This window comes from Pezoporus flaviventris, unplaced genomic scaffold (genome assembly GCF_033815535.1).
Source record: "Pezoporus flaviventris isolate CSIRO_AGI_PZ_B2104156 unplaced genomic scaffold, CSIRO_AGI_Pfla_v1 ptg000037l, whole genome shotgun sequence".
NCBI lineage: Eukaryota > Metazoa > Chordata > Aves > Psittaciformes > Psittacidae > Pezoporus > Pezoporus flaviventris.
This window is the reverse complement of record NW_026892585.1, coordinates 4,648,062-4,660,197: the sequence shown is the minus strand read 5'-3', so window position 1 is coordinate 4,660,197 and position 12,136 is coordinate 4,648,062. Positions and strand designations below refer to the sequence as shown.

The following is a 12,136-nucleotide window of genomic DNA, read 5'->3' as shown; positions in this document are numbered from 1 at the left end:
GCCTTAGATCTAACCTGAACTTCCCCTGTATAAAGTTTCTAGTTTAAACTTTTAGATTTTAAGTTTAAATCAGGATGGCAGGGAGTGACCGATCTAGAAATACCCTCTGGCTTTGTGTTCTGCTTTGCATGTGCTCTGAGCACTCACCAGCAAGCAGCACATACAAGACAAGTGCCACAAACTATGTAAGAAATCTCAATGCAGAGCTATGCAGATAATTGATGCAATATGTCTCTGCTTGGATTTCATGGGGTTTAGATGCAAAATTGTGAAGTTTTCAAGGATGGAAAGAAAAAAAGTCAATCCATTCAACTGTTTAGAAAACTATAAGAAATCATAGAATCATAGAATAGTTAGGGTTAGAAAGGACCTTAAGATCATCCAGTTCCAACCCCCTGACATGGGCAGGGACACCTTCCACTAGAGCAGCTTGCTCCAAGCCCTGTCCAACCTGGCCTTGAACACTGCCGGGAATGGGGCAGCCACAGCTTTCCTGGGCAACCCATTTCACCGCCCTCACAGTAAAGAACTTCCTCCTTATATCCAATCTAAACTTCCCCTGTTTAAGTTTTAACCCGTTATCCCTTGTCCTATCACTACAGTCCCTAATTCAGGCAAAGACTGAAAAGATCTGCTAACAGATAAGGTCAGCACGTCGGTGTGGAAATGTAGTTTGGACAGTTTAACTCTCAGGTGGATTTCATGGTGTCTATACTCTGGCCTGATTACAACACAACTAATACAATCTATTTTCAAGGTCCTACCAAACACAAGAGAAGATGAAAAACAACAGTTCAGTGAAATCACTTTTACTTTCCCTTGCATAAACTTGAAACTCCATGAATTCACATCAACAGTGTACTATCTTGTTACGTACGGCTTTCAAACCAAACCAGCTTAATGAATTTTGTATCCCTGGTCAAGCACTATATGAATAGAAGACTTTTCAAAGAACATTTGCAGTAATTCAGACTGGCTTTTTAAATCAGTTATTCTCAGAGTTTCATTACTCTTGTTTCCTTCAGGAAATAATGAATTAGGCCCTAAAACTCCTCCCAGTAAAAGCAGAAGCAAGTTCGAGTTGCTGACAATCTCAGTCCCGGTCTGATGCTGTAGGTTAAGAATCAGCATACCAAATTAATCAAGTGAATTATCTACTTACAAAGCAACTCCAGATCCCAGATTCCTGTTTACTGGAGGTTTATCACAATCTGCCAGACTACTAAAGTCAAGTCAGGCTTCAAATCCGTCCTGAAGATCTGTGAAGTTTGGATATCTGTAATAAATAGCTCAAGAGAGGAAAGCGTATCACTGAGCTAATCTGAAATGTGCATCTGCCTTCCCATGATAATGTCAGCCTTAGACTCTTCATCTAAGTTTCAAATACCACGTATCTGATAGATAGGTGATTAAACTGCAGTGAAAGAGAGCAAAAGAATAAGAACATTGGGCTGCTGGCGTGGCAACGCCTCCCATGCAGAACAACTGCATTTTTCTTTTGGGTTCATAGAATCACAGAATGGTTTGGGTTGGAAAGGGCCTTAAGATCATTCAGTTCCAACCCCCTGCTATGGGCAGGGACACCTCACACTAGAGCAGGTTGCTCCAAGCCCCATCCAACCTGGCCTTGAACACTGCCCGGGATGGAGCAGCCTCAGCTTCTCTGGGCACCCTGTGCCAGTGCCTCAGCACCCTCACAGGGAAGAATTTCTGCCTTAGATCTAACCTGAACTTCCCCTGTTTCAGTTTGAACTCATTACTCCTGAGCAAGAGGGGGAAACTGCGAGAAAGCAAGCTCTTTCTTCACTCATCCTTCATGGATGTCACTTCTCTTTTGACCTGCAAGGGAGCCACAGCCAAAGGTTTCCCACCACCTGTACATTCTCAGTCCACGTTACTTTGTCTCTGCCCCACATTAAAACAATGGTAAGTCTTCCCTTTAATCCCCCCTACCTGAGGAGGCCATCATTCTGCTTAAAGGTTGTCCTTAAATGCTAGTGAACAGAAAAGATCAAGTATCCCTTTCCTTTTGCACAGTCAGGGATTACTGCTAGAGATTTGAAAGAAAGGCTTATTTCTTTCAGCAGGAGAAAGTTAGCCATAGAAAGGAGGTATCTGCAAGCCCTCATATCTCTTCCTGACCCTCTGGATAATATAAAGACTATTGCTAATAAATACCATACACCAGTATGCAGTCTTACAGGTGTGACAGAGAGCTTCTCATCTGTTCTGTAACCATAAAAACTGTGGCAGATTACCAAGCCAGTCATCCCGGGTTAACAAAGCACTGGGAGCCTTCCTTTTCCTGCTGTCTTCCTCAGAGAATTCTGAAGCTGTTTCGGATACTCATACAACAAAACTACAAGGTTTGACCTTGTTGAAAAAGTAAATACTAGAAAACTCTTGATTTATTCATAGGGTTGAGAACAGTGCTTAAGAGTCACAGATTCCATGGGAAGTTACCCTGAGAAAAAGTTGAGAAAAGCATGGATTGAGAACCACCCAAGAGGCAGCGGTATCTGCAAGCACATCTTAGGATCATTAGAAACCCTGAGGAAAGTGCAATAATAGCAAAGAAGTATTTGCAAGAGGGCAGGAAGAAGTAATTCCAGGGCCCTGTTTCTGAGGCAAAAAAGAGCTTTTATTAAGAAACCAGTCATATTTTGTCAGCCATTGTATTTTGGCCAAATGCAATAAACGCAAGAATAAGTGAGAACTCCTCCCAGTTGTTTCTTGCTGTTTCCTGTCTGCAAACAAACTACTCAACAGTCGAGATGAAGGCACAATTTTCAGGCAGCTCAAAACCATTCAAGATGCTTCTACCAGCCACAATACACAATGTTTGCAAAGGCACAGAGAAATCTGGCAACCGAGCACCCACCCCAGCTCTCTCCTCCACAGGTACAAATGGGAAGAGCCATGGATAGTGCCGCTTATAGAAACACAGACACACACTAGCTGAAGATGACTGCTGTACAGTTGTGCACAAATTGGTCACAAGAAACAGAGGTTTTCAATCATTTCCACAATCCCTGACCCACTGGACACTGAAACAGGATGTGAACAAGATCAGGTCATTCAGATTTTCATACAGGATAGTACAGTATTAAACTGATTTTTGAGCAGATAACCATTTCCTACCATGGAAAAATGACTACGTGATCTCACAAGTCTTTTGATTCTTTCCATGGCTCTTCCAGAGGCAGATTTACTAGGCAGGAGGCTCCAGGAAATTGGTCCCAGCAGCAGATCTTCCCAGTAGAGGATGCTCCAGGCCACAGGATCAGGGAGAGATAAGGTAGCTTTTGCCACCTCTCTATGCGTGCTCCCTCCTGACTTCCCAGGAGTACATTTGGTTTTATTTATTTATGTAAACTATGATAAAAAACTCTTCCCTCTGCCATGACGTGAAGACAGGGGACCTGCAGGGATTTAGTTGGACAGATACAGCCAGAAGCCAGCCTCCTGATGCTGCTGTGGGCAGGGGATCCCACAGTGCTGGTAAAAGTGGAAGCATCCAAACCTGACCTGTCCCAGTAAGAAAACAAGATTCTACAATGCAAGTTTCCTCCTTCTCTCCTTTGTGCCTGCATTTCGTTTCACAAGCTGCACTAGACAGGCAGCAAGTGCTGTTTGAGCTAGTGGAACATTACGATAGTCCGTATATATTGACTCAGTGTGACAGTATTTGACTTCAGCTGAGACAATCTGTCTGAATTAAGTGAGTTCAAGTTTAAAGACTACTTGATTTAAAAAGGCAGGAAAAGAAGCACTGTGGCTATGTTCAAATGCTGAGACAAGGAGGAGGCTCAAAGGAAAGCAGCAGCAATGGATGAGATAAAAGCAAAAAAGAGTTACTATAAAATAGATTTAAAATAAATAGTCACTTATTACTACCTGGGGTGTAATAAGAAAAATCTCATCAAAACCTAATGATGCTCATGTTTCTGAATTGGGCACAGGAGGAAAAAATTCCCAGTACCACCTTATAATCAAGTATTTGCCAACACAAAAGATCTGCAGCCTTTAGTTTTCAGACTTTCAACTTTGCGTAAGCAGTTGGAAAATACCTGGGAGTGGGACAGAGTTGTTCTTTTAAGAAGAAGGGTAATATAAAATGCAATTCCAGGGTTGGTGTTTATGCATGTTTGTAAAACTGTACTCAGTGCACTGGGAGTTGAATAGGATATTATGAAAGATGCTCTGTAGGATACGGAGGAAAACTTCACAGTCCATTCCCTGCATGTGGGGAACTCGTTGCTGAAAGAGTTAATTCCAGGAGCTCTTCAACAGCCAAATCCTTGGAACAGAGGATACTCCCAAAAGACCAAGGCTTGGAAAGTAAAATATCCAATTAGATGAATTCAGGCTGAGAACGGACGGAGACAGAATATTCAATGACCCTGCAGACTTCCACTGGTGGCTGGAAAAAGATGAACTTTGTCATGTGCTCCCATATAGAGAGACTTCAGGAAAACTTACCAGCAGCAAAACACAGAAGCTAATAGAGTATCTTAGCAGCAACAGACGTTACCATGTAGTCTGGAGCAAAGAAGCATGCATTAGCATCAATGCACCCTTAACGAAAAAGAAGAGAGCAAAGTACAATATGGAATGATGAGGATACACTAGATTACACACAGCCACATTGCTGTGGTGTAAATAAAAACCACAGCTTTCTGCTTGATGAGTTAGAACAAGAGGGGCCAAATGGCACCTGTAAACTCTTAAGCATCATCTTCCAAGAATATTCCTTGGGAAATTAATGCTGCAGGACTGCTCCCATTTCAGTTTAGGTCCAAAGGCCAGTAATCAACACTTGCGCTATCAGATCATAGCCTGCAAGATGTGCAGTGCACGCAGCAGCGCACAAGACTAAGTGCTCTGAAGACCTGAGAGATCGGGCAGTAGGATCCAATCAACTAGACTGCAAGCTCCACGTTAGGAAAGCAAACTGCGCATAATCTGATGCAAAACAACTTAATAGAACTTTGTAACTCCCTTTCTATGCCAGAGGAAAATCCTGACAAGATGGTATGTTCATCTTACTGTTACCTCATTCCTTACAGTTCATTTTATACAGGATGCTTGGTTACCAAGTCGAAATCTTAGAGTGAAATCAGAAAAAGACATAACTGGAAATCTGCTCTACCATTGACTATTATTGGAAAACAAGAATATCCCAAAAGCCACCAAACATCCAATAAACCACCCCACTGTGAAGCCTTGCAGCTCTTTAAAGCAGAGAATAAATCCCCAATTGCTGCCTAAAAATCTCTATGGGAAGACAGTGCTTTTGGCACTGCCTCTCTAAAGGGTTCTGAAATAAACATGGTCCAAATACCCACCCAAAGTAACCCATGTGCCTTGATGGGTTAGATACGCTTAATCTTCAAAATACAGGACATAACGGGTGCCTTCTCATAGTGTCACAGACAAATCAGAAGACAAAAGTCCTAAGTGGCATTGAGAAAACAAATAGCAATTTTCACAATGGCTCTTCCAATACAGGAACAAGGGACTTAAAATGAATCAGCAAGGGGAAAATTAAAAAGAATACAAGTGATATTATTTTATTCAACCACCTTGGGCAGCATGATTTAGTGTGAGGTGTCCCTGCCCATGGCAGGGGGTTGGAATTGGATGATCTTTCCAGCCTGTAATTCTATGACCGTTCATCTTACATGAACTGAAGATGTATTTATTTGGGTTTATTTATCTATTTAGTTTTGCTCTTCACAGTGGTTTCATAGTTATTTTGGAGCGCTTTAGTAGAGTCAACCCACAGACACCCCTATTTCATGGCTTGTTGGCTTCCACAGTGGCCTGTCAGCCACAGATGGATAACATGAGAGACACTTTCGGGTACCTATGGAAACAACTAGCTGAAGTCTGCCTCAAGGTCTTCTCTTCAGATTCTTTCCCCATGCTAGGAAGGGGCAGGGAATCTTCCCCATCCTCCAATACGCAGAGGAACAAAACAAAGCAGCAGATGCTGGGAATGGAAATGGGGAGCTGAGGTGGACGAAGAGGCAGAGGAAGGAGAAGGACATTGGAACAATTCATAAATGAAACACAAGAGCAGGACCAGGGAGAAAAGCAAATACAAATGAGCATTACTGTGCCCATCCTATAGTTTGATCCCTAGGTAGCCTGTTTGGTAGGCTCCACTGGTATAGAATCACAGAACGGTTTGGGTTGGAAAGGACCTTAAGATCATCCAGTTCCAAGCCCCTGTCACGGGCAGGGACACCTCACACTAGCCCATGTCTCCAAGGGCTCTGCCCAACCTGGCCTTGAACACTACCAGGAATAGAGCATTCACCACTTCTTTGGGCAGCCTGTTCCAGTGCTTCACCACCTTCACAGACATCATATTCCATCTAACTACATCAAGCAATATTCACCTCCTGATCTCATGTAAATCTCGTATGACCAGATGCAGGTCAGCAACTTACTCAGCTTCCAAAGGAACATGCACTTGCCATGCGCAGGTAACAACCTGTGAACAGGCCCAAATTACTTTCTTAGCTTGCACATCTCAGGTGAAGACGGCAGTGAAAGATGCAATTAACACTTACTACACAAGGACATTCGCACTGCAGGTGGGTATATAATCACTGGAGCCAAGGAGTTCATCATCATGTACCTTTGCCTGATTCCACTACTTCACTCAGTCATTCATCATCCAAAGTTTATTCCAGTAATTAAACCCCTTGAACACATTCAAATTAGTATGGAAAAAACAGGCATCAAATGATCATCTTAAACAAACAATTCAACAAGTACAACATTTGGCCACCCTGCAAGTGTACCTGCCTAAAAGTAAGGCCAGAAGAGCTAAAATTCAGCCTTTTAGTACGTATGGACAACATAACCATAGAATCATAGAATCATTAGGGTTGGAAAGGACCTTAAGATCATCTAGTTCCAACCCCCCTGCCATGGTCAGGGACATAATCTTCAATTCTGCTCTATCACACCCTGTCACCTCAGGATGAAAATACAGACTCCTGTGAGAGAAAGAGCAAGCTGCTTATTTTCCTGAGAGACACAAGGTATCATTTTAATTCCAGATTGGTTGAGATAGTACTTCTCAGAGAGCATCAACATACATACAGACAGGAATGTGGGAGACAGGTATGCGTGTGCCTTTGTGCACGTGTGGGTTTGTTTATAGCAAAACATCTATCCAGGCAGGAAGAAAAGCCAGCAAGCATCTCTGTGCCAGAACTGGGCTCAAAACCCAGGCTTCTTGGAGTACTTGTCCATGTTGTGCATGTGTTCCTAATGGTAAGAAGGAACAACTGAGGAGTAACACAGCCATCCTCAAATGATCCAGGAAACTATGGGCCAGACAATATCAGCTTGATTCCTGGAAGGTGATGAAGCAGTTAATCCTGGTGTCCTGGGTTCAGCAGTAGCAGTTATTTTTCTCCTCCTTGGTAGCTGGTGCAGTGCAGTGTTTTGACTTTCGGCTTGGGAACAGAGCTGATAACAAGGATGTTTTGGTTTGGCCAAGGACTTTGTGAGCCTCATGCTCTGCCAGGGAGGAGGGGAAGCCATGAGGAAGCAAAGACAGGCCCCCTGACCCAACCTGACCAAAGAGGTATTCCATACCACAGCACGTCATGCCCAGGAGGTAACTGAGAGTTAGTCAGAAGGGCTGGGACTACGGGGTTGGAGGAGGTATGGGTCGGTGCTTGGTTGGGTTGGGGGGGACGAGTTATCGGTTGGCTGGTGGTGAGGTGCTGTATTCTCTTCCCTTGTTATTCCCTTTATCATTATTATTATTGGTGGTAGCAGTAGTGATTTGTGTTATATCTTAGTTACTAAACTGTTCTTATCTAAACCCGTGGGAGTTGCATTCTTTTCGATTCTCCTCTCCGTCCCTCCGGGAGTAGGGGAAGGGAAAGAAGGGGGGGGAGTGAGTGAACAAGTTACCTGACTGGGTTTAAACCACGACACCTGGAAAACACTTCCAGGCATGTCAAGGATTAGAAAATCATCAGGAGTAGTCAACATGGCTTCACCAAGGGGAAGTCATGTTTGACCAACCTGCCAAACTTCTATGATGAGGTGACTGGCCTATTAGATGAGGTGAGAGCAGTGGATATTGTCTACCTGGACTTCAGTAAGGCCTCTGACACAGTCTCCCTGTAAGATCATCATAGAGGAGCTGTTGATGTATGGGCTGGAAGAGCAGACAGTGAGGTTGTCTGAAAGCTGTCTGAACGGGCACCAGTTGAAACACAGGAAATCAGAAGACACTTTTTAACAGTGTGGGTGACCAAGCACTGGCACAGGTTGCCCAGGGAAGTTGTGGAGTTCCCCTCCTTACGTTCACACCTGCCTGATGCAGTCCTGGGCAACTGCTTATAGGTGTCTGCTTGAGCAGCAGGGGTTGGACCAGATGACATCTACACCCCCTTCCATGACTGAAAAAAAACCCCAATAAAACAAACAAAACCCATAAAAAGCATCATATTAAAAAGAAAATAATAATATATATATATGCCATTTCCAAATCTCTGGAAACAGCACCTGCCCACTCTACAGCAGCATGGGTATTTTCAGTCTATATTTAGCTATGCAGGTGTTACACTCTGCACAAGCACACGCATATGCACACACTGCTGCAGAACTGAAAAGAATTCTTCTCAGCAGCAGGATGACATGTTTAAGCAAAATTTTCCCCGAGATAAATACGCAGTTTCCTCGCTTTCTGGGATCAGCTGCATCCCTCCTGTCCTAGCTGCCTGCTCAATGCAATCCCATCAGGCTGAGCACACCAGCTTCAGTGGGTCTCCTCAGTGGGGGCTGTGCACTACGTCCTCAGTACCTTTCATACATTTCAAAAGCACCCATTTAGAAGAGCACAACCATATACAGATAAAAACCTCAATGTCTGCATCTCGGGCACCTTCAACCCACATGCCACATGCTCATAAATCCTCCCCACAACAGATTATGTGATAAGCATGCATGTAGAATCATAGAACCGCAGATGGCGTGGGTTGGAAAGGACCTTAAGATCATCCAGTTCCAAGCCCCTGGCATGGGCAGAGATGCCTCACACTAGACCAGGTTGCCCAAGGCTCTGTCCAACCTGGCCTTGAACACTGCCAGGGATGGGGCAGCCGCAGCTTCTCTGGGCACCCTGTGCCAGCACCTCAGCACCCTCACAGGGAAGAACTTCTGCCTTAGATCTAACCTGAACTTCACCTGTTTCAGTTTGCACCCATCACCCCTTGTCCTACTGCTACAGGCCTTGCAGCATCCTTGTAGCCCCTTCAGACACTGGAAGCTGCTCTGATGTCTCCACGCAGCTTCTCTTCTCCAGGCTGAACAGCCCCAATGCTCTCAGCCTGTCTCCATATGGGAGATGCTCCAGCCCCTGATCAGCCTTGTGGCCTCCTCTGGACTTGCTCCAACAGCTCCATGTCCTTATGTTGAGGACACCAGAGCTGCGCACAGTGCTGCAAGTGGGGTCTCACGAGAGCAGAGCAGAGGGGCAGGATCACCTCCCTCGACCTGCTGCTCATGCTTCTATTGTTTCAGTAATACAGGATTTTGCTACAATCTATTTGGAAGCATCCAACCTCCAGGGGGTTCAAGATACTTGGAAATGTAAGACTATTTCATGAAGCCACTAAATCCAGATGCAAAATTCTTCAGATCCATTTCTCTGGATTGCCACTGGGTGATATCTATGTTAAATATACTCACTTCCCTGGTAACTACATTTCAAAAGAGAAAATATTAGTCTGTCTGCTCTCTCAGGTCTTGCTGGATCATTGGTTGCCACCAGCAGAAGATTCTTCCAGCCAGATCATGTCTTTGGCTATACCTGAGTGACTCTGCTCAATGTAGCTCAAACTTCACTGCAAATTCTGTTATGGATGTGCTGGACAGAAAAGGGCCCATTGTGTCAGAGCTGGTTTGGCTCTGCAGTGCTGATAGGAACACGAAGTGATAAAAACTTTTTGTCCATCCTAAAATGAACACCCTGGACTTTTCATTAGACAGTAGGAGCAACTGATGGAAGATGAGAATCGTATCAGTGAGCAGGTCTGTCCTCCAACATTCCTCTATTCAGACAATCACTTTCTGAATTAAACCCCACATCATAGCAAGGGAATCTCCATTCCAACATAAGAATACATCATTTAAAGCTACTTACCCTGCTCATAACTAGCCACAGACAATCCGTGTGAAATGCACTCAGTTATTCAGAGAACTGAAATGGCTCAAAGGATTTGAATCTGTGCTTTCCAAACAGGGACCTTTCACTGATTTTGACATTTATTCCACTGCTTGGTTCATTTCTACTATTTGAAGGATTACACAGAGTGCAGCTAAAAGCTCCTTTCTGCACAGCTAGCTAAAATTACCTTTTTTAGACCTAACTTGTATCACCTTCAATTTCAATGACATGAAGACACTGATTTCCAAGCACTAGAACAATTGTGAGTATTTTATTTCTACTTACAGACAGTTTTCCTACCAGGGACCTACCTAATGGTTCCACAGCAGCCAACTAAGTACAGAGGAAGAAATGCCACCAAATACACCTTAACTTTGCTATGCTGGTGCTGACCCTGCACTGGAAAAAGCTTCAGAGGTCCATAAGACAAACCCACGTAACTGGAATAACCAGAACAAGATCCCCAAAGACTGATAAACTTGTGTGAAAATGCTAAATTATAAAAGAATCCATTCAGAATTCTGCTTTCTGCAAATGTCTACAGCTATTCTTATCTTTTGATAGATAACACAGTCTTATTCTGAATGCTGAAGCTGTGGAAAAGCGGGATGAATACTCAAAATGAACTGGATTTAATACAGTCCTATTTTCTCATACATACTTCCCATTAAAACTCACACCTTTTAGCTTGATTAACCACAAACACTCAAGCGCAACTTTCAAGTAAAGTAACTAACAAGATTTCATTTCAAACATTACATTCCATTCTAATGATATTTATTTACAATTTGCATGTCCCTAAGACATCTTGTTTCCATTTATCAAACAAATGGTTCCCAAAATGAGGTAAAACAACACAAAGTGGGATTTTAATCAAGCATGCAATCTGCAATACAAGGCAAACTGACAAGGAAAATGTATTAGTCTGAGCTACTAACTTCAACTGTGAATTCAACTGGAATGCTCAAAAGTTGCAAATCAAGCTATTGCATCCCCAAATAAATTCCTGCTAACAGTAATAAAATTCTCCTCTCCCCCACACCATTTTTCTTCTTTAGATTGGAATGCATGATGGCCATTATTGTTATCTCTGCTATTATACAGCTTTTATGAACCCAGAGGCCCTAAAGGGAAAAGTTTTATGATGCTTCTTTCTACAATCATCTTCATTTTTAATGCAGATTCCAAAGAGAAGTTCAAAGTGTCATTAAAACGCGTTAGGGTTAATGGGGAATTTCCTTTCACTCTTACAGGATTATGCCACAGGCTTCAAATTGCTGCTTCTCTTTACTGTTCTCACCACTTGAATTGCACGTGTTTGTCTATGTCATACTAAAGCACTAAAAGAACAGTTTTGTTAAACACTCACCTCAAACCATTGGCCATGGGACTGCATTTTCAGGATGACACAAGGATCTGGCTTTGAGAGGGCATCCCTGTCTGAAATGCCTTTGCATGCAACTCGCAGCTCCACTTTAGTCAGGCATGGGCTGTTAAAAATTCCCAGGGTATTGGCCGCCGATTCATAGATGTTGCTCATTTTCTGCATTCCTTTTTCTGAAAGAGAGAAGAGTTCCAGTAAGAACAGTGCATGCACAGTACAGTCCTTCCCTGCAGAAGACAAAGCCATGTTCTACTAGGCAGTTGAACCCCGTAACTGCGAATGAGATCCAGAGCTAGAAGGGAAGGGGGGAATAAAAATCAAAGGAATAGCTATGGAAGTACATCATCTTGTATGGTTAGATATAAGCTCAGAATTCAGTCTTCCACCATGCCCTTGAACTCAGGGGGTGAACTGTGACCTCCATTTCTAGCTCTGTTCCTGCTTATAGGGTCACATTTCCCCTTGCCAAAGGATAGACAGGCTGCTAATTCTGAATTTCTCATGGTAACACCTTACCCCAGAAACAAGGCTAAATGCAATTTGTC

At 43.4% G+C, this 12,136-nt stretch overlaps 1 protein-coding gene across 1 annotated transcript in view; it reads right to left on the bottom strand.

Moving 5' to 3' along the window:
- The window catches only part of CPNE4 (copine 4), a 175,498-nt gene extending 163,734 nt beyond the window's left edge, over positions 1 to 11,764 (bottom strand). The window contains exon 1 of the mRNA XM_061464554.1: positions 11,577 to 11,764. Coding sequence (XP_061320538.1) covers positions 11,577 to 11,756 — 180 coding nt within the window. The 5' untranslated portion in view covers positions 11,757 to 11,764. The remainder of the gene's footprint in view (positions 1 to 11,576) is intronic.
- Positions 11,765 to 12,136: the final 372 nt, after the last annotated feature.